The sequence below is a fragment of the Cottoperca gobio genome, chromosome 12 (genome assembly GCF_900634415.1).
Source record: "Cottoperca gobio chromosome 12, fCotGob3.1, whole genome shotgun sequence".
Taxonomy (NCBI): Eukaryota; Metazoa; Chordata; class Actinopteri; order Perciformes; family Bovichtidae; genus Cottoperca; species Cottoperca gobio.
Window position 1 is genome coordinate 18,382,997 of NC_041366.1, and position 27,995 is coordinate 18,410,991.

The following is a 27,995-nucleotide window of genomic DNA, read 5'->3' on the forward strand; positions in this document are numbered from 1 at the left end:
CGTACCAGACGATAACAAAAACAAATAAAAAAAAAGATTAAGTGAAAACGAGATGTAAATAAAGTTATTTGCTTTTGTACAACTTTCATCATCAGAAACAGTTAGTAATAAATTAACAGAAGAAAAGGATTCAATCATTGCACGAGGAGAAGGAAAGATTCACTCATACACACAAACTCCATTTTTACAAGTGCACTATGAATTTGTTTTATATTCTTTAAAAAAAAGTGTATAGAAAGAAAGTGAATAAAATCTCGTTTTGTGGTCTAAACGTATCCGAGAGGAGTAAAAGTACCTGAAAGTGAGAGTGGAAAGTGTTTCTTTACCCTCTGATGCTCCCTTTTTTTTGTATTGCTCATATATTGTATAAGAATATAAGACAAAGTCCTTTTTTTTTTTTTTTTTTTTTTTGGCAGTCCCTCGGTCGATTTCAGTCACAGGAGGAACATTTGTAGTTCTCTCTTCATGACATTCTTAGCGCCTCGTCACCCTCCAGAGTTCAAATAACTAAGAATGAATCAGAGTTGAGGAAAAAGCTCGAGTCCTTCTCATCTGACTCCCAAGTGTTCATTTGGCTGACGATGATTAAAAGATGGGGAGGTAAAAAAACCAACCAGGTGACCAGAATGCACCAAAGTGAAGCTGGGAAAAGAAAGCGCAGCTCGTGTCCATTTGATAAAAGTCTGCGTGATTTGAAGGAGCAAAAAAAACAAACAGATTTCTTCCAAAAAAAGAAATCAAAACGATTGAATTCAAAGTTTTTCCGTGTCGTTAAGAGAAGAATATTCCAGAGAAGGAAGGCATGATCCAAGCAAAGCCTCCATCACTTGGCGCGTCTGTAAACATGTACGCATCTGACGTAGCAAAAAAAGAAGTGTGTACCGTTAATGCATAAAGTTGTGTGTAAACTTATACACGTCTACACGTGGAGAAAAGAAATTCAAGTTACATGTCCGTGACGACACGAGTGCCGACATGCAGGTGGTTTCTTCTCTGAGCGCTGGCTGCGCTGATGATGAAGTTGGTTGACGGTGCACTCGTCTCTCTAGCTGCTCTCGATGAGCTTACCCAGCGTGTCCCGCAGCTCCGTCAGCTCGAAGATCTTGCCGTCCAGCAGCTCCAGCAGCGAGCGCAGGCTCTTGCGAAAGGCTTCCCTCTCCCGCTGGTTGCTCTCCAGACACTGCTCCAGATCGCACAGCTGGACCTCCAACGTCTGGTTCCTCGACTCCGTGTCCTGGAAGCAAACGACTCGTTGGTTGTTTTAGCAGATAAATACATTTACGGGGAAAAATGTCAGAATTTGGTGCTTTAAACTAGTTTAAACTGAAACTCTTAAACCGTCATTAAATGGTTTAAAACGGGCGGATCGCTCTCTTCATCACTTTGATTGTACTCCTACAACATTGTTGGACTCGCATAAGCAGCAACATGCTCATCACAAGTTACTGCACGGACGTGTTTCACTCACCCGCAGTTTCTGTGTGAGGCAGTCTTTCTGAAACTGAAACTCGTTGGCACTCTCCACCTCTTCTTTAAGTCTCTCTAACTCCTGTAAGTTATTCAAGAAAGAGTCAATATTATACATCAAATAAGACGTGTAGCACTTCTCCGGACACACACTTGTCACGCGCTCCTCGTACCTCCTCCTTGGCCTTCAGCGCTGACTCCAGCTCTTCTATCGTTTGGTTGAGTTCTGTCTTTTGGGATTTGATCACTGTGGTTTGGCCGCTCACACACTCCAGCTCCGTCACCTGGAATACAAAGAAAAAGTCTTCGTCGCAACGCGGTCAAAATGAACTCTCTAAATCCGATCATTCCACGTGTGCAGTGGTACCCGTTTGTGTAGCCTCTCCGCTTCTTCCTGATAGGCCCCCAGCTGTTGTTTCCACTGTTTGACGTTGGCCGTCGACTCGAGCAGAGCCGCCGTCAGCTTGGCGTTGTTCCCTTTAAGTGCATCCAGCTCGGCCTCCCAGTGCTTATTGATGTTGGGTGAACTGGGACGTGAGGAAGAAGACTGTTGGTGTGATTATCGGGGTTATTTGAGAAGAAAGCTTTTCTGTTCTATTCATTTCTACATGAATAACTAAGAACTTGAACTAAGTCTTTCTGCTGCATTAATATCAAAGTTAAGCAAAACTATCTCCACTCATTTAGTGGTTTCTAATTAACAGGAAGCATGCATAGTGTTTTAATGTAATGCTTTAATGCTGTCCGGAGGCCCGGGGACCAGATTAATAATGAATGAATGAATGGACGTGAGCCGCAGCGCTCCGTGCTGCACTTTTCCAATTTCATTTTAAATCAGCACTCTCAGAAACTCATTTACATTCCTGAATGTGATCATGATCAGGATGTCTGAACAATGAAGGAAGAAAAGTGTTTTTGCTTTAACTTATTATCATTATGAAGGAAATGTCTTCTGCACAATGTACTGGCTAAAGAATAATGACATCATCCGCCTGTATATGGGTCTGCCACCAGCTACGATGATGAGGTTTTTGCTTCCTCTTGTAGCTGGCTTTAGCTTACCTGTGTGAGAATTGCAGTGCATTCTGGGAGGGCTCTGCTCTGGGTTCGGTGTGAGGTGTGTCCGGTGTGACTCGCTCGTCGTCTGTGCCGTTGATGCTCTCTGGCGCCAAAGGTGACAGCAGATCACCTGGAGCCGACTCCTGCGTCCACATCGGCGAGACAATAAAATATATTATTATTAAAAATGTTTTTTGTTAAAGCAACAGGAAAAAACTTTATTCGTGCTAAATATGAAGCTAGAGAGGGTTAGCTTAGCATAAAGACTGAAAACGGGGGGAAACAGCTAGCCTGGCTCTTATTAAAGGCAACCACCTCCAGCTACATATAACATGTTCATTATCGAGCTTCAGAGCTGCTGGTAAACAGATGTTGTCGCCTTTGGACAGAGCTAGGCTAGCTGTTTCCCCCCGTTTCAAGTCTTTATGCTAAGCTAAGCTAACTGGCTGTAGCTTCATATTTAATGTACAGACAAGAGAGTAGTATCTTCTCATTTAACGCTCTTTAAAATGTGGATTATGAGACACAAACACAGAGAAGAGCCATCGAAGTCATGAAAATAATTCTTTCAATTCATTTTTTACCTTCTTTTTACCAGGTTTGCTGACTGACAACACATTCCTTTTTACAGCGCCACCCTGAGGAGGATTCATTCGGGAGAGCAGAGGAGGTAAAACAAGCCACAGGGCGTTAGCTTAGCGGCTGTAATGTGAGCGTAATGCTGAGCGAAACATCAAACAGCTCAGTACATGATTACATTAGAGTTTCACATTCTTCTAAGTTGGCTTTGGTGTCGCATTGAGGCTCATTACCAAAGTTATTAACATATAAACATTGAATTAACTGATTCTGAATGGAAAACGTACTCCACTGCAAAGTGTACTTATCGACTTAACGCTTATGACGAGATCAGGATGAAGATTTGTTGTGCCTTAAACTGCACAAATCTCAGAAAGTACCGGCCTGAACATCTCAAGAAGGAACCTCAGTCAGCATGTATGGATCTGGAGTTTTAATAAAGAGGTGAGCGGTGTCATGTGGCGTGCAGGTGTTTGTTACCTGAGAGGGAGTGCTGGTGAGCTCCATCTTCTCCTGAGACTTCTCCTTTGCTAACCGCGCTGCCTCCTTGAACTCTGCAAACTTTTCTGCAAACTAAAAATAAGAGGAGCCGGTAAAACTACAACTCATAAAACACAACTTCCTTGTAATTTATTTATATAAAAGGGAAAGCATACACACTAATATTAATATCAGGACTCCTCTGTGTGACGGCTCTCACCTTGGCCAGGTTGCTCTCAGAGGAGAAGCCGAGGCCGTACACGGTGTTCGCCCGGCTGTCGGCCCACTGGCCAAACTTCTGCGACGTCTTGGTGAACGTCATGTTGGGGGTGATGGTGCTGTTGATAATGGCCTGTGGAGGACAAAACAAATCCATAAGTAAAAATATATATACTGTTTGTCAAATGCACAATATGTTTTAATGAGATGAAACGGGGATCTTCAACGTTTTCAGGACAAGGACCCCCAAACTGGTGTAGCATGGAGCAGGGACCCGAGGGGGAGGGCTGCTGTCGGAGTTCTGTGTAATATATTATTATATTATATATATATAATAATATATTATATTATAATATATAATAATATATTATATTATAATATTATATATTATATAATAATAATAATATTATTATATATTATAATATTATGTATTATAATATATAATAACATATTATTATTATATTATAATATTATATATTATAATATTATAATATATATATATTGAAGTAGCCTAGTAGCTGCATCAACGTCTGCACGTCATCAACAACTGATGATTACTGATTATAAAGAAAGTACAATTTAATACAATTAAACAATCATTCTTTAGTTGGTAGATATTGTTTGAACTTTAAACTGGTTTAGGAAATCTACTTTCCAAAAAAATGTCTCGCTTCTGGAATTTGGAAAGAAACCCAACCCGACATATTTCTCATTGTGTGGCATCTGTCTCTGATTTCTTTCTTCTCTGCTGAGAACACTTATTGTTTCTCTGGATAATAACGTCCTCCAGCACCAGCCCGCCCCAACGCTGCTATTTCCAGCAGAACACAGCGAAAACTTGCCGGTTCAACAACAGCAGTCGTCACCCAGAGAGGCTCTTGCATAACTAACTCCACCCCTGCACCTCTCAAGACTAAAATAATCACTGCCACATAGATACACATGACGGGCCCGACCGCCTCCTTCACGGCCTCAGCACAGAGGAGTCAGGCCGAGGTAAACAAGTCACACGAGCTGTGAGGTACAGGTGAGATATATTGAATACACACACACACACACACACACACACACACACACACACACCTTAGAGCCGTCCAGGCTGATGATTCGATATACATTCCTGGTACTGTCGAAGAAGTAGGAGACCGTTACAGCATGTTTACTGGTGGGAACCCAATTCTTCTTGGTGTTTGGGTCGATCTGGAAGACGTGGGCCCGGGTGCTGAAGATAGGCTGCTCTCTGTGGAAGACACAGAGGGGGGGGGGGGAGGAGGAAGGGAGTCAATAATAGTATCTTTTTTTTTAAAGTGCCTCAACTCTGAGGTTAAGATTTAAATATGTGTGTAACTGAACACCAGCCTGTGAGGAGGAAAAACAAGCTTTGGTTACACCGAAATAGATAAAATAACAAACACTTAAATCACCGCAGCCGCCACATCTCAGCAAACCATTGTGTTCAAGTAGACGTACGTTGATATCAAAATAAAAATAAAACAAGACTAAAAGTCTGCAGAACTGTTAGCATGCTAGCTTTGCGAGGCTGTACTTTGAGCTACATGCTAACATGCTGATGTTTATCAGGATGAAGTCATCGAAACACCAAAGTCAGTGCTCTTCATCCTCTGGGGAACATGAGTGTTGGTACAAAATTTCATTGCAATCCATCCAATGGTTTGGACCAAAGTGCCATTTCTAGAGCCGCGCCACTAAAATGTCTAAAAGACACGAGCAAACGTGTGAACAGGTTCCAACAGGCTGCCGAAGGAAAGGAACAGAAAGTATTGAAGAATGTGGAGAATCAGGAGGAAGGTGCGAGAAAAAGCTTCCCAGCTCATTCATAATTCACCAGCCTGCTGTGTTGCTGCACTACCAGAGACAAGACGAGGGGGGGGGGGGGGGGGGGGGAACACCCATTAGGACTTCACACTGAGAACAAGTGTGTTTCTGTACAAATGTCTCAATCTTCACATGTGGTGAAAGGTGTAAAGTGGCACAAGAGGGCAGATAGGGAGTATACTCAATGTGCTTTCTATAAGCAGAAGATTTGGTAGGAGCGGTGCACAATCAAATACATTTCAAAGAAAATGTTAAAATGTGCTTCATAAACGGAGATCTTCAGCAATGTTCCAAAACACAGATAAATGCATAACTCCAGGATGACTCCATTACTTGGAGTTAATGAATCTTTAGAGCCCGGGGGTAATGAAGTCATTTAAAATGACTTATGTTCAGCAGAGAGCCTCTTTGAAGCTTGACAAAGATAATGTCACGCAAACAGGCATAATGCTCGGATTCAGACGACCTAAATGATATTTAACGGTGCATAAAACACTTGTTCATTTTGGGAAGTGTACGGAAATCTAATTTATTGCCAAATAGTTTTTCACATTCACGGGATATGCGTCGGTTTTATGGTGCATGACGATCACAAAAAACACAGTCAGAGAAAATAAAAAAAGTGCTTTTGTTAACATTGCTGCATTGTGCTGCATTTGTGCTGCATTCATGTGTTGTTGGAATAAAAAATAAACGGCCAGGTGTGTTCATTTGCTTTTTACTTTTGAAGAAAAAGAACTGAACAATGCAGCCGTGCGAACACAGACATGGACATCCATCAGCAAGTGAACCGTTTCCTGTTTCACAGATGATGACAGACAGCTTCGTCATCATCTGTGAAACAGGAAACGGTTCACTTGCTGATGAACCCTCTTGTGCCACTTTACACCTTTCACCACATGTGAAGATTGAGACATTTGTACAGAAACACACTTGTTCTCAGTGTGAAGGCCTAATGGGTGTTCCCCCCCACCCCCCTCGTCTTGTCTCTGGTAGTGCAGCAACACAGCAGTTGCTGATGGAGATATGTTGGCGGCAAATGTGCAGCAGTGGCTCTACACGCCTCTGTTTAACGCTGGTGCAGCTCCAGAGCCGCTCGCATGACAAAGATTAGAACTGATTAAAACAACAACAGCTCAATTGATTTGAGATCATGTGATCTATATTGTGGAGACAGTTGGTCTGTATTTGTCGGCCCATAGAGGGCAGCTCAAGAGGTGACATGCTCAACTGATTCGGCTAGAAGACGAAGCGTCAGGTTGTCATGCGAGGCCTTGAATGTGTGAATGTGTGAGAGCTGAGCAGCGGAGCGAACTCTGACGTAGACCTGGAAGCACCTGTGCCAACATACTGAGATCCGCAGGCTCTGGACGGCTTCCCAACATTGCTATGGATGAACAAACTACCAGGCTCTTTGGATTTAAAGCAACACAAGATGTAACTGCTCTGAACAAATCCATAAAGATCTCTGAGCAAGATGTATGTCTGGAAATATCCAGACCAGACTGTGTTTGGAAACATCCCAATGTTTCATTTGTGTGGGACCGATGATTCTTCTCCAGCTCAAAACAAAGACGGATTGTAAAACTGTAAAAAAGGGAGGTCCAAATGGACGACGTTACCACTTTAAATACAAGAACACAAAGAAACTATGCTGCAACTTTCTCCTCTAACTCTTTAAAAACAAACCCAGAACAAATAGTTTAACTGTCTTATTTTATAAGTAATCAGATGCTCATGCTCCCTGCGGATGTTTAGCGTGTTTGCATGCCGACAGTGACGTCTGTACGTGTTTTGGCTACCATTGCTGATACCTATCTGAAACAGGTTAATGCAAAACATAATCACTTCCAATTTCTGCTGCATCTGAGTTCCTCTGGACAGAAATAAACAAGAGGGACGCGTCATGTTACATTCAGGCTGTCTGTGAGACGCTGAAGTAGCACAACATATTCTTCTTAAATCTGCATGTAGCTACTTATATAATCTCCTGGATGTATCTAAAAGACTAAAACAACAAAAGGTCTCTCCGACACCACAGTGAGCTTGAGTTTCACAAGCAGCACTGAATGCTTTTCTCTTCAACATTAGCAGGGATGGAAGTATTATTACTTACTACAAGTACTAATACCTCAGCTTTTTAAAGAGTTTATTTAGCTTAAGAAGTATAAAGTTGCATAAAATGGAAATACAGTCCTTGAGTAAATGCACTTAATCTACTTTGCCACTGGACTCATTTCATGTAGATTTGGTCCCAAGACGTCTGTGTGTGTGTGTGTGTGTGTGTGTGTGTGTGTGTGTGTGTGTGTGTGTGTGTGTGTGTGTGTGTGTGTGTGTGTGTGTGTTCCAGGGGAAGTAGACGTGACTGCTGGGCGGACATGTCACCTCTGGGACACGATGAGTGTTCAGCCTCTCTGGGATCCTCTCGTCACGTCTCAGCGTGTTAATTAAGTCAGCAGATGTTATGTAAAGATGGACACAGTTAATCAGAGAGACGGTGGTAATGTGAGGGGAGAATATACTATATACACGTATATATGTAACGGTATGTTAAATATGTAGGGTATTTATGTAGAGCAGTACCAGGGGTGGAATGTAACCAAGTACATTTGCTCGAGTATTTTACTTAAATACAATTTTGGAGGTACTTTACTTTCCTTTTACCCCACTACATGTCAGAGGGAAACTTTTTACTACATTTGTTTGACAACTGTAGTTACATTGCAGATTAAAATGATGTATTATTATAAACCATAAAGTATATTAACTAGTGAAATCAGCTGCACTTTTACTGTCTGCATCATCAAAGTGATGCTCACCATAATGTCACTATTTATCCAATTCTGCACAATGAATACTTTATTTACTTATTGTATTTCTACGCTGTGGTATTGCTGCTTTGACTTCTACTAATACTTCTTCAGCCCCAGCACAGCACATGAGGAGACGAGATGAAAACAAGCTTTTATATTTAATCAAATGTCCATTTGTCTTTGCTGTGGAGGTGTTCGTGTGAGCATCATGAAGACATTTTACTTCCTCTGACATGATTTGCTTACAGCAACTCTTCCGTCTCTACCAGGACGTGTTCAGGACGAGTTATTATGTAAAGCTCGGTTTAAGACGAGAGTTTGGGAGGTTTCGTGCTAAAGCATGGCAAGCTTTGTGCTCTGGCGTCCCCAGCCCATGATCCATGCAGAAGACATGGAAGTATAGAAAGGTTGCTCTTGTATTGCAGTACAGAGCGAGTTAGTCCTGGTATTATAGTAGTAACGCTTAGACTCTGAGTTCATCTGAACATAACCCTGTTTTTTAGATTTATTCTTCATTGTTCGTGTATTCAAAAAGCATGTTAATATTACAAGAGGAAAATTACTTTTAGGATAAGGACCAACGTGTGCGTCTGGTGAATGAAACGCTGTTTTGGCCCCGGGTTTCTGGAATATAAACAAAATCTAATAAAGAGCAGGACAAGCTGCTTACGTTACCCCCGGGACCCTGAAGGCATCCAGGACATGGAACCTGCCACGAAACATGAGTTAGCAAAGGATGTGCTCCTCAGAAGTAATTCAGGAGAGGTTAATGCTGTAGGCAGTAAATTAGACGATTGATAATCTGTTGTTTTTATTTGCACTCTTTCTTACTTTGTACGGCAACTGCTGCACAATAATTCCCCTCGTGATGAATGAAGTTCTGTCTTATCTCATCTTATTATTAAGTGACGACGCAGCCGATGCAACTTAGTTTCCTTCAGGCTGTTGGAGCCAATATGTGTGTTTTTAGGTAATAATAGTTTATATTTTGTGGGTATTAGTGTGCCACACGTCGAGTAATAAGTCGCCACAGGTGTGTCGTCTCAGTGTGTTCATACCACAAAATGGTTTAATATAACAAAAAGTAGAAAAACTAAATATTCTTAATATTTCCCGAGTACTTACACAGCTGAAGAAACGACAGTCTGAGATCGACAAGTGCGGCAAGCGACCGACTTAACTAAAGGTCCGCGTGGCAAGAACACGTTGCAGCTTTCCCTTCACCACCGTGGCGATCGCTACGAGGCCAAGAAATATTTAGTAAAATACAGCTTCAGCATTGTTTTAATCAGATTGATTAAATCACTACTTTAATTTGACTATTGGAAAACATGCTGACCTCGGAGTGGGTGCCCTGACCACATTTTAACGGGTCATTTTACATTTCAGGGTGTCATTAGTCTGACAGCGTGGCCTAGATCAAAATCTGCCCTCGTTGTGTGTGTGTGTGTGTGTGTGTGTGTGTGTGTGTCTCCATGAGAGTGTGAGGCGATTGTTAGTCCATAATCCCTTGTCACAATGGAGCGTACTGAGGCAGTCAAGTCTCAATGACAAGAGCTTTGACCACAGATGTTATCAAATCAGCAGTTCTTTACTTACAACCAGCAGAACACCGAAGACGCCCACAGACACACGTGTTCCCGGGAGACAAAGACATGTTGTGTCTGTGGCTAAAAAGTTAATGTACTCAGATTATCTCTACGTACAGTACGTTCTTTATCGGCACAGTTGCAAATCAGTCCTCAGGACATTGAGTCTTGTTGATGTCACATTTATACTCAGACCAACTTTTAATATTAGTCAAATTACATTTTACGAGTAGGGCTGCAATTAAAGATTATTTTCATTGTCAGTTAGTTTGATCATTATTTTCCTGATTTATGAATGTCTTGTTTTGTCCAAACAACAATCCAAAACCCAAAGATTTATCTTTGACGTGGCTCACGCACAGTTACACAATGAATCTTGTGTCATTATCGATGAATCTGTTTATTATTATTTAAACTGATTAATCGTTTGGTCCATAAAATGTCAGAAAAGCAAGAAGAAAATGACTTAGGTATAGTTTATATCATTAAAGACAAAGAAAACAATATTCACATTACGATTACTTTTCTGTTAATCGACTATTGATAAATGGACATATTGGATTGTCCTCCACTAAAGAAATTCTTAGTCAACAAACACTCGATTTTGTCGAATCATCAATTAGTTGATTTAATCGGCAGATTTGTAAAATTGAGTTTCTCCACAAAGAATTATGCGGAAAGGACGACTTTAAATCTCCTGTCTACCAGAATGGTGTGTGACGTTTCTTGGAAATAAGTCACTCAACTTATTTCATTTTATTCTTAAGAACTCTTCACTCTTAAAATGAGAATTTTAAAAAAGCCATATTAATTTATGCTAGCATTATAAAACATTCATTCATCAAACACTGTGTCGGAGCACGGACGGTTGCAGTCTGTGCTTACAGAAAAGATAACCCTGCATTACTATCTTAGCTGCTGTGTCGTCATGGCAACAACCATATGACCCAGGGCTGGTCATGAGCTGCAAACATAATAAGACAAGCGCAGAGGAGCGGAGCGAGAGTGAGAGAGCAGTAGAAGGAGGAGGTGAGGGAGCGGAGAGAGAGCGGGGTTGGAGGGGACGCAGGGCGTGCGCCCGCGCGATCGGCGCAAGCGAGCGCGTTGAACGAGGACGAGAGAAAGGGGAAGAGGAGCAGGCGCGACACGGGGGAGTGCGCGTGCGAGAGCGAGAGGAGAGAGAGAGAGAGGGATGGGGGAGAGAGAGGAAAGAGAGAGAGAAAGATGAGAGGGATAGGGGAGGAACGCGCGCGCGCGCGCGAGAGCTCGCGCGCGCGCGCGACGGCGCGAGAGCGCTCCGAGGCGAGGCGGCGCCCGCGAGCGAGCCCGCGCGCGCGCCCTGGGCGGGAGCGCGCGCGCGGCGCCCGCGGGAGGGGAGTGGGGCGGGGGAGTGCGCAAGGGGCGGCGGCGCGGGCGGGGCGCCCGCGAGCGCGAGGCGCGCGCGCGGCGCCCGCGGACGAGCGCGCCGGCGGGCGACCGGCGCGCGGCAAAGAGGACGCAGCGCTAGCTGGCCGCGCGCGGCCGGGCGGACGAGACAAGAGGAGGGGAAGAACGCGTGGCGGGAAGAGAGAGAGAGGAAGGCGGCACAGAGGGGTGGGAGAGAGAGTGAAAGAGGGGCGGGAGGGAGGGCGCACGCGAGAGCGGGAGGGGAAAGGCGAGCGAGCGGAAAGGAGGAGGGCGGGGCGCCCGGCACAGCGAGCGCGAACGAGAAGAGGGAGAGCGCAGTGAAAACCGAACGCAAGAGGGAGGGAGAGAGAGAGGAGCGACAACAAGAGGTGGCGTGCTCCCGGAACGCGCGCGGCCGCAAATCTAGTGCGTGGCGAACCAGAGAGACGCCAGAGGGAGTTGAGGGGAAGGCTGAGCAAAGCAAGCGAGATACGCGGGGGTCGAACACGAGCGCCACGCGACACGACGTATGGCGAGCGAGGGAGAAAGAGCGAAGCGAAGAAAGATGGCACACGGGGAGGAGGGGCAATGAGAGAGCGACAGACGGGCGCAACGGAGAGGGCGAAAGCTATAGACGCGAAAGGGCGCGCACAGCGCGCGGCGCAACTCTGGATGGCGAGCAGCGAGGCAAGGCGAGCGCGCAAGAGGGGGACGGGCGGAGAGAGGAGAAAGCGAGAGAAGCGAACGCGGGAGGGCGCCGAAGAGCGGGAGGGAGGGCTCCCGCGCGCGCTGCGGGAGCCCGAGCGTCTCCCGCGGGTGGTCGAGCGCGCGCGCGCGCCGCGACGCGAGCGTCGGGGGGCGCGCGCCTCGAACGGGCGGGCGAACAGAGGCCGCCGAGCGCGCGGGCGGGAAGTAGAGCCCGAGGGGGGAGAGCGGGCGGGAGAACGAGAGCGAGAGCAAGGGCCGGGCGAAGCGAGAGAGCGCGCGACGCGGAGCGAGCGCTCTCCCGGCGGACCGAGGCAGGAGCCGCGCACGGGAACAGAGTCGAGGAAGGAGCAGCAGACCGCGGGCGACGGCGTACAGCGAGCTCGAGCGAGGGAAGGGAGACGGAAAAGAGGGAGAAAGAGAGAGCGAGAAAGAGGGAGGAGAAAGAGGCGCGGGAGACAGAGGTAGGGAGAGCGAGAAGAGAACCGAGGGAGGGAGAAGAGTGAGAGAGAGCCAGCAGTCGAGAACGCGAGTCCGCGCGCCAGCGGGAGGGAAACGAGTCGGGCGGGGGAGGGAAAGAGAGAGAGCGAGGGAGGGAGAAGGAGCAGAGAGAGGGAGCAGGTGCAGAAAGAGAGGGAGCGAGACAGCGCGCGAGGGAGAGATCACGCGGGAGAGAAGCGAGCGCCAGCGGGAGGGCACCCGCGAGGGGAGAGGGCGACCCGCTGAGAGGGAGAAGTCTCCCGTTCTTGCGTCGCGCTGACCATATTTCTTTCTGGTTTCTTGAGCGCTCGTCCCTCTTTCTGTCGTTCATTTGCTTTCTTTTTTCTTCTTTCTCTCTCTGTCTTTCTTTCTGTCTTAGGGCTGCTTCTCTCTCTTTCTTTCTTTCTTTCTCCCTCTCTCTCTTTCTCTCCCTCTTTCTTTCCCCCTCTCTCTCTCTCTTACTCTCTCTCTCTCTCTCTGATCACAGCATCCCTGTTGGGTTAACCCACTCGCAGGGAGCAGCAGCAGGGGCTTGGCAAGGCACAACCTCCAGTTTAAAAACACAGATGTCATTCACCGGTCACAGCTTTTGGCGGCAGATACAAAAGAGATAGAAGAAAGTGTGTGTTTGTGTGTAAAGCATACTTTGGTTGACGTCTTTCTCTCTCACTTTTTCTCAAGGTACAAGCATGCACTGATGGCTGAACCCTTGTACATGGAAGATACAATAAGACTAATAAATTAAGTGATGACCTAACGTAGCAATACATAGTCATGCAATGTCGGTTGTAGAAACACTTGAAACTAGAAGGGCACTCAGAGAGCGCAGACCTCCGCCACAGCCGTTCCATAAGTGAGAAATAATGTGTATATCTGCACTGTGATTTGGATCTGCTTAATGGGTTCTTTTTTTTCAAATTAAAAACATTTCTTTGGCGAATTTCATGAAAATAATTTCCTGTAATCCTGCCTACAAACAGACAATCAGACCAAACTGAAAACATTACATCCTTGGTGGATAATTAGGGCTGCAACTAATGATCATTTCATTATCGATTCATCTACATTTGATTTATTCTATATTCTATGAATCTATTAGTTGATTAGAGATTTGATTCCAGAGACCAAACATATTCAGTTTAATATCATAGAAGATGAGGAAGATGAGAAGAGTGTTTGCCATTTTTGATTTATGATTGTCAACTTTCATGTGTAATAGTTAAGAGTAAAGCGACTTTAAGAGCTCTCTCACAGCTCCTGTACACAGCACTTAATCAACAGCAGCACAGATTTGTGTACCTGAGATAAAGATAAGTAAGAAGTGTTCTATCCTTTGGATTTATCTTTAAGGTTTCATTATAAGCGTGTTGTTATTGCTTAATATCTTTTTATAATATTTTATTAAATGGTTTTAAAGTTAAAGCTACATGGGTTCCCTACAGGTTATGGAGCTAACCATCTAACAACATCCCTGCTTCGTCATACCTAAATTCCTGTGCTTCTAAAATATGTGTTGTTTCTAGTGAAAACATGCTGGGGGCATGTTGATCTCTGACTTACTGTCCTAACTGGTTAAGAAGAAAATATTCCCTGGACACTGTTTTATTCAGAAGTGTACAATGTGTACAATCATCTATTATACAAGAACAGAAGCTCCAGTACTTGTTGGAACAGCTGACTTGCTAATTATGGGGCTAAGTGCACACATAGAACATGCTGTCTTTCTGTGTCTGAGGAATTGATTGTTGGACTGGATTATAACCATTGGCCTTGAGAATTACAGAGGATGTGCTTTGACCCCCACCCCGCCCACAATATGACAACAAACCAATCACATGCTACATCATCTGCTGTCCTCTGGAGTAAGAACTAGGTCGCTCTTGATCAGGAGAATCACCATACATCTGCAGGTTCAGCTACATGCATCACACAAGCTAAATGCAGGGGAGATCCTTATTGTCTGGTGGGGGATTTAAGTAGGTATGCTTTCCCTTTGGCAGCACAAAATAAAATATTTGCGTTTATTTCATATGGAACAGAGAGAAAAACAGTAATACATACCGTTTGTCTTACATCCTTTTAATCACATTGTACCAAAATAAGCAACTGCTTGAGCTGTGATACTTCCACCAACAGTAGCCTGCTTTATTACAGCCTAATCTTTTGGCTTTAGTAATCTACAATGTCAGTGTATGGAGGCTGTGAGTGGATATACTGATGGGCAGCTTCTTCTAATAGGAGTATGTGCTTTATTTGTTGTATCTCTGGGGCAGTATGCTCTATAGGGGCCAGCATTTTCTTTAGTATTTTTAATAAGAGCTGACGGGAGAACTCTTCATACAGTTAGCCAAGGGTGGCTAAGCTAACAGTGTTTCAGCTTTAGTGCCCTGCTGAAATCTGCAGAGGGGCTGCTCAAATCTACAAAAAAACAAAGTCAGTCGTACCCTGACATGTAGGTTGAGAACGGTATCTTGACATGCAAGTTACATACCCCATCTTTGCAGGATTTTGGTGCTGGATTTTGAGTCGAAAATGATCCTCTCGGTGGTCTCTTGAGGGCGACGTGAACAGGCTGGAGGCTAGCTTCAGCTTTTGATCCCCTCTCTCTCTCTCTCTCTCTCTCTCTGTCCAACCAAAGCTGCTGCGGTTGTTGTGGCTTCACGGCCACGGCGCTGTTCTCAGTCCAGACATGGGCTTGGTGGTAGTGGTGTTGTTGTTATGCCTTTGAGAACATTTTTTTTGTTTGGTGCTTTCATCCAAGCAAACGTGTCTGTGCATGCATGATGAACGTAGAGAAGCAGCGCTGATGCTAACCAGTAGTTAGCAACCGTTAGCTAAAATAAAACTCCTCACAAACGAGGATTATCGAGATAAACTCGGGGCAACACTGGCAGGAAAGGCAGTGTGATTTATAACATCATTTAGGCTGTGAAGTTGCCTTTTTTAAATACAAATAGAAAAATGTCGAAAGAGACAAACAAAAATGATGTGTTGTAAAATAGCGCAAAAATAAGATAGCTTTATCCAGCCGTTGCTAACGTTACTCCGTTAGCAGATGCTTGTGTGTACAACACTATGAAGTCTGACGAACTGCTACATGTAGATTTAGTTATCCTCAGCCGAACAAATAATCAATAAACCGACTGTTCATAAATCCCACTTTCAGTCGCTGGCTCTTTCTTGCAGTCCGCTGTGCCATTAAATTAAATTCCTTCAACCGAGTATGGTATTAGAGTTTTTTTTAACTGCCAGTCAGTCCTTTAACTCCGCTTTGCGATGGTTGACGTCTTCCTTCAAGAGAGAGCTTCATCCCCGGTGTTTTTGGAGAAAAAATAGAAAACACTTGGTGCATACTCCAGGTTTTATCTTCACCATCCTCCAAGACAGCTCTGCTTCACCGACGTTAATGTAAACGTTAAAATGTATAGTGATGTAGTGCAGTCATTGATAAAAAATTATTTACTATACTATTTTATTGTTCACTTAATTGTTCGCGTAAATTTAGCTAAGCGCTACCCTGGGATTTAAATGATGCTCCAGATGCTCCATGGGCCGGTTCATCCTCTTATCATCCGCCTGTCTGGTCTCTATCAGCCCGCATCTCATTCATTTAACTCGGCTCCATCCTCCACTGCTGCTCCGTACGACGTCATCACGTCACCTCTGAAATTCTGACGTAATTGGCAATAAAGCGTTTCCTCACATCCGGTGTGGCTAAAATAAAGATAATAAAAGTTGTATATGTGGCAGTGGTGGAAGAGGTATTCAGATATTTTGCTGAAGTGTAAAAATATCAATACAACAGTGTAGAAATACACTGTTAGTAAGTACAAGGTCCTCCATTCAAAAGTGCAAAAGTATTAGAACTAAGATATGTTCAAAGTACCAAAAGTAAAAGTTTCATTTGATTTCAGAATAATATTGTTGGATTATGATTATTGATGAATTAATGTGTAACCATCATTTTAATGTTGCAGCTGATAAAGGTGAGGCTTATATTAACACAGGTGTATACTTTGTGGTTTCTTAATCTACAGTATAATAGCCTAATACATAATAACTAATCAGTTAGTTTGTATACAATTATTAATTTAATCTGGTCTATTAAAGATGAGAAAATAGTGAAAAATGCCACCCATCCCAGTATCCTAGATCACAAGGGGACAAATGTCTTTGCTTTGTCCAAAAAAACACTCCAAAACCAAATAATAACCAATTTATTATAATATAAGACATTTATATAGTTTAAACAGTTATCAGTGACACAGAAACACGTTATATGCTACTGATGATTGCCATCTTGTGGACAGATATTGACACAGGCAGCACTGAGGTGCACAGATCCCTAATCGTATCACTTAATGAATTGAGTATTTCCATTTTATGTTATACTTCTACTCCATTTCAGAGGGAAATATTGTGCTTCTTATTCCACTATATGTATTTGCTACCTTGAGTTTCTTTGCAGATTTGCAATACAACATATAAATACATTGATACATTATGATTCATTATTTTAGGTTAAGATACCTTTACCTTTACTGAATGTATCACTAAATATAATCTAGTAATATAATATATATATTCTGAAATGCAATGAAAATTCTGCATAATTTGTACTTTTACTTTTGTACTTTGACCAAAGTAAGATTTTGAATACATGACTTGTAACAGAGTATTTTTATACTGTTGTATTTCAACTTTTGCTCATGTAAAATATTTGAGTGCTCATTCCACCACTGGTATTAATGCATAGTTGTTTATTTTTCACTGCTTGTATAATGTGATTTGTAGGAAACGAGCTAAATATACAAAAGCATGCGTGTTAATACCAGTATATGTTTAGCCTACATTTGTCATGTCCATTGAGCAAGATTATGATTTACAGAAGGTAGTTTACACATGAGGACAACTTTTGCCCAGATACAACCTGTTGACTAAATCCCTCCCCGATTCCCCCAGTCCTTCATTTTCCATGTAGTATCCCTGTCATGCAGCAAGAAAGACATAAACAGGTGCAAGGTCGATATTTTCGTAGTGTGGATCACAAGATTTTTAAATACAATATGCAGATTTTCTTTTGAAGATTAACATAGTAGGCCATAAATATGTGTTATAGGGGGTAAAGAGGACATAAACGTGTTATTTATCTATTTTGTTTCCCTCGATACACTGTTAAAGCTTAATATGGGATTTGTTTGATCCCAAACTGGTATTGCACAGCTAAAAAAAAACAAATTTAACACTTACAGACTTACAGACAGACGCATGACATTGGATATTGGCTTCCAGCAAAACATTATATTTAGACGTGACAAGAAAAATAAAGCAAAAGCCTTATACATGCTGCTGCATTTTTTACAGTTTCAATTTACAGGCTACAACTAATCAACCCAGATTAAACTATTTATTGAACATGCAATATGCAAAGGGTCAGCCAGTGTGAACAGAAGACAAATTAACCTCCCTGCATGTTGCAAATGCTTCAGATGAAACACTGGAAGACCGGTTTTCTATTTCAAGATTACGCTGAGCATGGAGACTCAGCTGGAGCACTCTTGGCTTAAAATGTGATCAACAGAGCAGCGCTGAGTTGTGGAGAGAAGCGAAAGCAGATTATTAAAGACATTACAACAATGGATGCTTTGACAGAAGATGTGGCACAGGCGGATGTGGACACTGAGATGATGGCGTTGACACCTGAAGATTTTACTGGACAAAACCTCGAGGCCAGTGATGAAGTGGAGAACCTTCGAAACAGGTTCAGATCAGTAATTGTAATTGTATTCTGCATGTGTTGCTGCAGCTCAAAACCAAAGCTTTGTGTGTAATGAGGTTTGCTTTATTTCAGTTTCAACAAATCCCAAGTCGCTCCGAGGCAACTGTTTATTTTACAGAAATAATTGGATCTATTCCTGTATGAAATTAGTGCCACAAACCTGTCTGTGCTTTTGCGTTTGAGTTAATATATATATATATATATATATATATATGTATATGTATACATGTATATATATATATATATATATATATATATATATATATATATATATATATATATATATATATAATATATATAATAATAGAAACACCTGTAACAACACCTCAAGCTGCAGCCTCCAACATGATCATAAGGTTGTATCAACGCTTCTTTTAAAAAACTGAACATTATAACCTTCATTAGAGGGAGGATTTATTGCAAGACTGTTGTTGTTGTTGTAGACTAAATTCGTTTTAGCTAGGTGGACCTAATAAACTGGCAACTGAGTGCATGTATGCTGAGAATGTGAAAGGCTGAAGTGAGGTCAACACAGATATAATCAAATATCAGTAATTGTTTTACGTATATAGTTTGTTTTGCAGGGAAAACAAACTGCTACAAGATCATTTTACTAAATGATCACATGATTATTTTGTGAAGATATTTTCTAATCCATTTAAGACATTTGAAGCTGCTATTTATATTTTATTTTGCAGATGTTTTTTTACGAGTCCATTTCAATCATGTTATCTGATGCTGCTCCTCTTTGGACGACTTTATTAGCTTAGCTTCACTCTAGTGACCTTGAATTTCTTCTGTCACACATGGGAGAAACATTTTGAGTGTGTTTGTTTATCTCACTGCCCAATTGTTTCTCTGCCTTCAGTTTACGTGAGGCCGTCCACGATGACAACGTCCGGCCCAAGATGCAGTGCCTGATGATGGACTCCTCCTTCTCCATGGTAACTATGCAAGGCGAGGACAGCGGCATCGCATGGGAGACGACCCCTAGTCGCTGCAGCACGCCATGGGCATCCGAAGCTGGAACTGTGGATCTCAGCTCTATGGTTGTCATGCGGCCTGCAACACCTGGGTCTGTTCCAGCAGGGAAGATTATCTTTGTCATGGACGAGGACCTGATTTCAAGACGGAAGAAAACTAAAGAGAGGAAGAGAAAAGCAGACAGACAACGAGAAGTTGTAGAAAGTTCTGAGAACATCTCAGGGAGGCCAGAGTTAGTCGAAGTCTCACAGCCAAATGTGAAAACCGAAGAAGGAGATGAAGAAGAGGCGAATGATCCAACGGTAGATAAAGAGCAACTGCTATTCAGGTTAGTGTCCGAGGGCTCTGAAATACTCAACATCGTTGTTCCTCCAAAACTGATCACTGTAGATGAAGAGGAGAGCAAAGCAATGGTGGACAACCTTTCTTATCTGGAGGAGAGCCTTGTTCCTAAAGCGAGTGAAGAGACTCACGATAACGAGCTCTTCTTCACAGGATCAGATACAGAAAGTGGAGACCAGGTCAAGCCCTCATCTTCCACAGGTACACATATAATGGATCCACCGGGGGCTCCAGTGGCCAGACCTCCGGTCAGAGGAGCTGCTGGCCATGTGGACTACTTTGAGGCGTTCACCATGATTGATGCTCAGGCTCCAGGAAGTCCTGCTGTGATCACACAGGGACAGGTGGAGCAAGAGGCAGAGGCTGAGACTGAGATCCTGGACGCTGAGAGACCTGTGGAGTCTGAAGACAACACCACCACAGCAACATCTGTGGATAATGACAAGTCAGACACAATTAGCCTCGAGGAAATCACCAGCGAGCTTCTAGATGAAGTCTTCTACGGCGGTACAGACAACTACCTCATGAAGACTCTCAACAAAGACGACGAATGTGGCGCGCACTTGAGGCTCCCTTCAAAACCGAGCGGTTCGACTTTGTTTGGAAGCCAAGAGGACATCCTGACTCCAATCTTTCTACCAGAAGGACCTGCCAAAATGATTGACCAAATTTTGCTAGAGGAGCCCAAAGCCATGGCCTTTCTTTACACAGACCTATATGAAGAAGCAATCGGTAGTCGGGAAAAAGAAGAGGATACAGAAAGTATGGGGTCTGAAAAGTCTTTCCACAGCAGGCAATCAGACCGAGAAGCCAGGGGATATTTAGAGAAATATGTCCTTATAGATGAGACTCCTGCGTTGGAAGTGGAGCCAGCTGATAAAGAAAAAAGCCCAGAAGAAGGTGCCCGGGTGTTGTCCCAAGATTTGTATGATTTTGAAGATTTGCTGCTCGAGCCTGAAAAAGGTGAGATGCCAAATTCAGAGGAGGAAATCACAGACTTCTTCAGATCCAGTGCTAGTTCGTCTCCATGTGAGGTAGAGACTTTCCCTCGATCGCTCGAGGATGAAACCCAATCAACAACAAAAACTAAAGACAAGACGAACAAAAAAGTCTCCATTAAGGTAGAAAAAGTAGCTAAAATCCCAGTAGATCCACTTAGCGTCTCAAGCTTCGAGTTTGTCTCTGAGGAACCTGACTGGGGAGGTACAGATGATCATCTGGACGTCAGTAGAGATGAGGAATTGTGGAAACAAGATTTGGAAAAGCAAAAGCCAGTTGCCCCTCCTAGGAGAAAAGCAACATCCTCTCCAAAGGCATGTCTCGACCTCACGCCCCTGACTCGAGTTGACGATATTATGCAAGAAAAAGAAGAGGCTGGTGGAAAGGAACAGAGGGAGGAGGAGAAAGAGAAGGCATCACCGGCAGAGACTGCTGACGAGGGAGATGGAGATGGGGAGGAAACAATGCAACCCTTCTCCAGTGATGCTCTGTTAGAAAATGCCTTAGCAGAAGTGGATTCCCCACAAACTGAATGTGTAGAAGATAACAATGAAATAGCTGTTAGAACCACAAACCCAGCTACAGCTGAGGGGAAAGACACTACAACAGTAGAAGAAGAGGAAACAAGTGAGACTAAAGCACTTAAACCAGAAGAAGTAGATATTAAGCCATCAGAATTGGCTAAAACTAAGGTTAATCCAGAGGGCGATAGGTCGAATGAACCAGCTAAAGATAAAGGACAGTGTGTAATACTTTAACTGAGCTACAGTGTTTTCAACACGTTTATTGCCAAGTGCCTTACTGGTGTGTCCTGATTCGAGGTCTTAAAATCAAAGCAGAATTAACCAACAATCAACGGAGGTACATTCTTAAAACATCATCTATAAAGAGTGCAAAATAGTTCATAGATTTTCTAATTGATATCAAATATCCAGAGGAGGATATTTTCGTTTTTTCTCCAGGTTAACCCAGTCCCTGCGGTGTGGATGGGTGGCAGTAAAGCATGTTGTTTAAAGGGAGACGCTTGGGTCACGAGTGTGAATAAAAAAGGGTGAGAGTGCATGTGTCGGTGTTCGTGTGACGTTAGTGCAGATCTTCAGCTATAAATAAGCCTCTCTAGCTGTTAACCTGACACCTCGTCTCAGCTAGGAGTCTGTGTACCCTCTTGTAAACAAAAAAACATGTGTATGTGTATATTCTTAATGTTTTCCAAAACCGACATGAATGCTTAATTAAAACATTTTAACTGTGTGTATCTGATCCTACATTTCACCGAATATCAGGCAAGATACTGACGTTTATGACTGTGTATAGATGCATGTTTTTGCCATCCAACAGGGCTGTTTTTAGACTGTACAGTGCAGTATTTCCCCTCCGCATGTGGTCATTAAAGCCGGTTTATGTCAAGCATTATTTGCAGATATGGTTGCCTCTAGGCCGGAATCCAATGGATCCCATCTGGAGCTCAGCAGTGATCCTGTGCCTGCTGACCTTCATTTTATTTATTTATAAGGACAACACACATTGTAGCCATTTTAAAACATGCAGAGCAGCAATAAGCAATATGACATAAATAAAATACAACAGTCACGATGGAGATTTTGATAAAAATATACAGTTACAAGTTAGTACACAACGAACCATAAACCATGCAGCACAGTGTTGAAAGATAATGCTATTTAGAAGATCATACCACATTGTTATAAAGTGTTTTTGAATACTTCATACATATGGTATGTGGTATAAATAAGATATAAAGATAAGTAAAGGTGCAGTACACGATTGGTATTTTTTATTTGACCGGGTATTTGTTGTGTTTAAAGGTTTGGACCTTTTATTATCAGTTTAAATGAGCTTTGGTGACATCCAGTGTTATAGATGAGCATTTTCCGGTCTGTTTTAACTTTTAAAATCACCTTTTTCCTCCACATCGACAGGTGGCAGCTTTGAGTTCATGGTTTACCATTAGGCCATAGATATACAGTATATAGAGTGGATATGCTAATTTACACAGCTAATAAAAATATTATATTTCACCAATTATTCAAGTTAAGATGCTAACGAAATATGTTGAACTTAAATAAGATATCTTAAGTTTTCATTTTCTTGCTATATGTGTCGTAAAGCTAGTTAGCTAACATCTCTGTTGCTGTGAATGTAGCGTTAGCTTAGCTAAAAATAATTTAGCTTGGCATGCTAATAGCTGTTTGACATGAAGAGAATATAACAAAACTTAAATGACAAAAATAACTCAGGCAGGCCTTGTGGTAAAATAAACGTTTTATTAAAAAACGAATTAACTTACTAAAAACTCAAATTATTAGCTAGCTCGTAAATCGGTTTGCAGTTTCTCTAGTTGGTGTATTTCTATGTTAAGAATCGGTCCTCGGCGCTGTGTTTTACTACATGGGATAAGTTAGCTTTTTGCTAACTCCACAATGGACACTGTCCCCAGTTTTTGTTCGTCAGTTTCTTCTGAAGAAAACGGACCAGAAACCGGGGACAGCTCGTCGACGGAAGATGGATTGGTCGACGCTTTTGGTGACCTGGCTGCCCTCCCGGTCGAGGTTGGCGAGAGAAGACCGACGTGTTTACTTTGCCGGTGAGCTGAATTATAGTGAAGCTAATGCTAGCTAGCTAACAAGTTAGAGTGGTTGGAAATCCTCCTCCTCCTCCCTTTCTTCTCCTCCTCCTCAAGTAACTGGCATGCTTTAATGAGGGAACAGAGGGAACAGATTAAACCCAGCTGAAACAGAGAGATGGGGGCAGTTTACTGGGAAGTAAAGGTGCAATCACAGCTTCACGTCTTCAACTTTCCTCCCATGTAGTCGCCCTCAGAAGGTGTGTCTCTGTCCTTTTCTTCCACCACAACCCCTGGAGGTCTCCACATGCCTGTACATAGTGCAGCATCCTGCAGAGGTGAGTTGTAACATGTCACATATGACATGCATGTTCAACACTAGGGAATGTATCAAGCAAATGATGTCTACTTTTTTAGGGTTGGATGGGTTCATTATTGATCAAATGTGTCTTAAAACAATAGTCAGGTGCACATATGGAATTATGTGATAAGGAAAACAATTGTAAACAAAGCAAATATGTTTTATATTATAGGTTCTTTGAAATAGTCATTGTTTGCCTTGATGACAGCTTTGCCCACTGTTGGCAGGGTGCTGTATGTCCAATGTAATGTGAAAGCTGCAACCAGCAATACTTCAGACCAAGCAATCGGGCGCTGCACTAGTTGTATTTAATTAGATTGCATTGCTATGTTTGTTTTTTGTCTGGTTTGTTTTACTATTATCCAAACATGCCAGCTAATGACATTTATTAGCACATCTTTATTAGAGGCTCATGGTTATGATCAACTATTCTAACTCCAGTGTACTTTCAGGAGAGCAGAGTACTTCGCACGGTGCCATTACTTGCTGCTTGTTTGCCACAAGGAAAATGCAATGTCATAGTCGGAAGGAGATTCAATGAGGAAAAGTAAGAAGTATTTCTTGTTAGCACACAACAATCCAACACCATTGTCACTGAATTCTCTTATATATTTAGTTTCTGTTTCCCACTGTCCTGTCAGGCACCCAGAGCTGGCTGCGGTGTGTCGGGACAGCAGGACGCTGATCCTGTACCCAGGCCCCAAATCCCAGAACCTGGAGGAGTTGGTGCAATACCAGGATGTAGGCACAGTCAAACATAATGTGATCATCATAGATGGCACCTGGAGCCAGGCCAAAAACATGTTCCTCAAAAACAGCCTGTTTCACCTGCCAAAACAGGTGTGTATTACTGTGTGGATGAGGAGAGGATGAGCGCATGTGTTCAGAGAAAAGGAAGTTCATTTTGTCAAAAAGAGTTAACAAACCTTTGCCTTTCACTGTTTCGCTTTGGCCAATTACAGATTGATATGTTAAAATGATCTTTGTTTATCTGCTTAAATCACAAAATCTGGCTGGCATAGAGAAGAGTTCCCTGTGAAATGGTACAAATGCTCCCATTACACCCACTGCTGCGAAGCGGCTTCACCCACATTACATGACTAATTTGAACTCAAAGCAAAATAGTATAAATATCTTAAATGTGGGCAAGTGAACACTGGAGCATTTCCTCTTTTCCCTCTTGTATTTTAAGTAGTGTTTTGTCTAAATGCAATCATAGACCAACTGGTTTTTTGAAGACTAAACAAACTCACATTGTTTTTATAAAGAAATCAGTTAATCATAATTAATTTGTAGTTTTCTTCTGAGAAGATAGACTGTCAGTTCTTAATCTGACTGAATCATTTGTACGTGTGAAGTCAATTTAAATCCGCATTTAACAATGAAAACTACTATATATATATATATATATATATATATATATATATATATATATATATATATATATATATATATATATATATATATATACAGTGAATATAAAAGGTCTACACACCCTTATGAAATTGCAGGTTTTTGAAACATAAAGACAGAAATAAAAACAACGTAAATCTCAGACTTGTTCCATCTTTAATGTGATCTTCCAAAAAAACAAAAATCCAGAAGGAAAAAATTATTAGGACATAAATAAAAACAACCCACAACACCCTGATTGCATAAGTCTGCACACCCTTTCATAATGGGGGCTCTAGCTGTGTTCAAACTTGCCTGTAGGTAAATAACATACACCTGCCGTCAATGAAAGTGATTCTGATTAAAACCAGCTGTTGCTGTAGGATTTGCTTAAATGTTTGGCGTTGCATCCTACTGGGAGAGCCATGGACCGCAAAGAGTTACCAAAGAGACTGCGAGATCTAATTGTTGAAAAGTACCAATCATGAGAGGGATATAAAAGAATATCGAAGGCATTACATGCACCGTGGAGCACTGTGGAGAAAATGTGGCACCACAGAGACATTGCAAAGATCAGGACGACCCTACAAAGTTGATGAGAGGACGAGGAGAAAACTTATCAGGGAGGCAACCAAGAGGCCAACGGCAACATTGAAGGAACTACAGGAATTTCTGTTAGGTACTGGTCCCTCCTTGTATGGGACCACCATCTCCCGTATTCTGCACGTGTCTGGGCTTATGGGGTAGGGTGGCAAGATGGGAACCATCCATCCATCCATCCATCCATCGTCTACCGCTTATCCGGGATCGGGTCGCGGGGGCAGCAGCTCCAGTAAGGAACCCCAATCTTCCCTTCTCCGGGCCACATCCTCCAGCTCCGACTGGGGGATCCTGAGGCGTTCCCAGTGAGGAGATATAATCTCTCCACCGAGTCCTGGGTCTTCCCCGGGGTCTCCTCCCAGACGGGAACCCTTTCTTATAAAAATAAATATCAAAGCCTGTTTGAGTCACCCCAAACCATGTGGGATGATGTGTTGTGGTCTGACGAGAAAGGTTGAACTTTTCGGCCTTAATTCTAAAAGATATGTTTGGCGCAATGGCCAATACAGCTCATCATCCAAGGAACACCATAGCGACTGTGAAGCATGGTGGTGGGAGCATCATGCTTTGGGGCTGCTTCTCTTCAGCTGGCTCAGGGGCTCCTGTCAAGCTTGACGGGATAATGAAGATCTCCAAATATCAAGATATTCTGGCACAAAACCTGCTGGCCTGAAGATGAAGAGGAATTTCACGTTCCAACATGACAATGACACAAAGCACACGTCCAAGTCGACCAAGGCATGGCTTCAGAAAAGGAAAGTCAAAGTCTTGGAATGGCCCAGTCAGAGCCCGGACCTCCATCCCATCGAAAACACGTGGAACGACCTAAAGCGAGCCGTACACAGGAGATCCCCTCGCTATTTGAAGGAACTTGAACTTTTCTGCAAAGAAGAGAGGGATACAATTCCAAAGTCTCGATGAGCAAAGTTAATAGAGACTTATTCACAAAGACTTGCTGCTGTAATGAATGCAAATATAAAGTATTAGTTGGGTGGGGTGTGCAGACTAATGCAATCAGGGTGTTGTGGGTTTTTTTAATTAAAAAATGTCCTAACAATTTATTCTTTTTCTTTCTGGATTTTTGTTTGTTGGAAGAGCACATTAAAGATGGAACAAGTCTGAGATTTACGTTGTTGTTATTTCTCTCTTTACATTTCAAAAACCTGCCATTTCACAAGGGTGTGTAGACTGTTTATATCCACTGTATATAATGTGTGTGTATAAAGAGTAAAATGCACTAAATGACAACCATAAATGGTATCCAAACTAGATTATAACTTTAATCCATTGCTTATTATATGTCAACATTTACACTACTGATGACCTTTGCTTTGGTTTACCAGGTGCAGCTCAATAGGACTCTTTCCAGTCAGTATGTGATCCGCACACAACCCTCCAACATCTGTCTGTCCACGCTGGAATGTGCTGCTATCGCCCTGTCCATCCTGGAGCAGAATGATGACATCCAAGAGGTGACGTGGTGAAATAACTGATTATTATATACATTTGGCTAATTACACATCCAGTACATATGGAGCATGATTAGCATTCATTTGGGGTTATGTTTGTGTCCACTTGATGAATATAAGTCCAATGTTCTCTCTAATTGTAGCTACCATTCAGCCTACCAACATATAGTAGCTATGAAATTAAAAACAGACGTGAAACCACCAAAACCATAAGAGATATAGTACATGGATGTTTCTTTCCGAGAGCTTCACTGGACCAAGCAGAGGTTGCAATGTAAAAATAAATACATTTCTTTTAAATTTCTCTTCCATCTGTGTGTCCAGGTTCTGCTGAGGCCCCTGAAAGCCCTGTGCTCATTCCAGCTGCAGCACGGTGCTCAGGTTCATCATAGCAAGGAGCATCTACTGAAGAACGGCATGTACGACAAACCTATGCCCAAGAACAAGCGTAAGATAAAGAGGATGGAGAAACTCGTCACGGACCACAACGTGTGCCCAAGATGAGGGAGTGACTGAGCAGAGAAGCACAACTCGTCTCTGAATACACGGCTTGTACGCTGTACAGGACTGTTTCATCAGAGCAGCATGTAGCAGCATCAGGATGCAGACATGGAAACCACTGGACCTTTTTAATTTGTATTATTGGTAGTAAATTTAATTTATATATTTGTCATTAATTTTGAGTAAATTAATGACAAATTATAGTTGTTGTTGTTTAAATGTCATGGTGTGACAATAAATCAGGTTTCATTGTTTTAAAAGCAATTTACACTGCTCCTCCCTGCATTTTATAAACACTATGGTGGCTTTACACATCTGGAAGGGCTGATGTTTAATCTTTATTCAGATATGTTACAAAATAAAAAGAAACCTTT

At 42.5% G+C, this 27,995-nt stretch overlaps 2 protein-coding genes across 4 annotated transcripts; one reads left to right on the forward strand and one right to left on the reverse strand.

The window, feature by feature from the left end:
- Window positions 1–384: 384 nt before the first annotated feature.
- Window positions 385–16,237, reverse strand: homer1 (homer scaffold protein 1). 2 transcript variants are annotated; one of them, XM_029444988.1, is made up of 10 exons: window positions 15,105–16,237; window positions 4,888–5,044; window positions 3,806–3,937; window positions 3,586–3,678; window positions 3,111–3,164; window positions 2,530–2,669; window positions 1,835–1,994; window positions 1,641–1,751; window positions 1,469–1,549; window positions 385–1,234 (listed from the first exon to the last, which is right to left on the reverse strand). In XM_029444988.1, the coding sequence occupies exons 1-10, from the start codon at window positions 15,107–15,109 to the stop codon at window positions 1,046–1,048; spliced, it is 1,122 nt and encodes a 373-aa protein (XP_029300848.1). In that variant the 5' UTR covers window positions 15,110–16,237; the 3' UTR covers window positions 385–1,045. The 2 variants fall into 2 exon arrangements, with proteins under 2 accessions (XP_029300848.1, XP_029300849.1); XM_029444989.1 differs by lacking the exon at window positions 3,111–3,164.
- Window positions 16,238–18,072: 1,835 nt separating this feature from the next.
- Window positions 18,073–27,939, forward strand: LOC115017091 (cardiomyopathy-associated protein 5). 2 transcript variants are annotated; one of them, XM_029445305.1, is made up of 8 exons: window positions 18,073–18,374; window positions 19,261–21,159; window positions 23,254–23,319; window positions 23,546–23,636; window positions 24,112–24,206; window positions 24,301–24,499; window positions 26,995–27,123; window positions 27,445–27,939. In XM_029445305.1, exons 1-8 carry the CDS (start codon window positions 18,250–18,252, stop codon window positions 27,622–27,624), a joined length of 2,784 nt encoding a protein of 927 aa, XP_029301165.1. In that variant the 5' UTR covers window positions 18,073–18,249; the 3' UTR covers window positions 27,625–27,939. The 2 variants fall into 2 exon arrangements, with proteins under 2 accessions (XP_029301165.1, XP_029301164.1); XM_029445304.1 differs by lacking the exons at window positions 23,254–23,319; window positions 23,546–23,636; window positions 24,112–24,206; ... (1 more) ...; window positions 26,995–27,123; window positions 27,445–27,939 and having other exon boundaries at window positions 18,179–18,384; window positions 19,261–22,127.
- The last annotated feature ends 56 nt before the right edge of the window (window positions 27,940–27,995 follow it).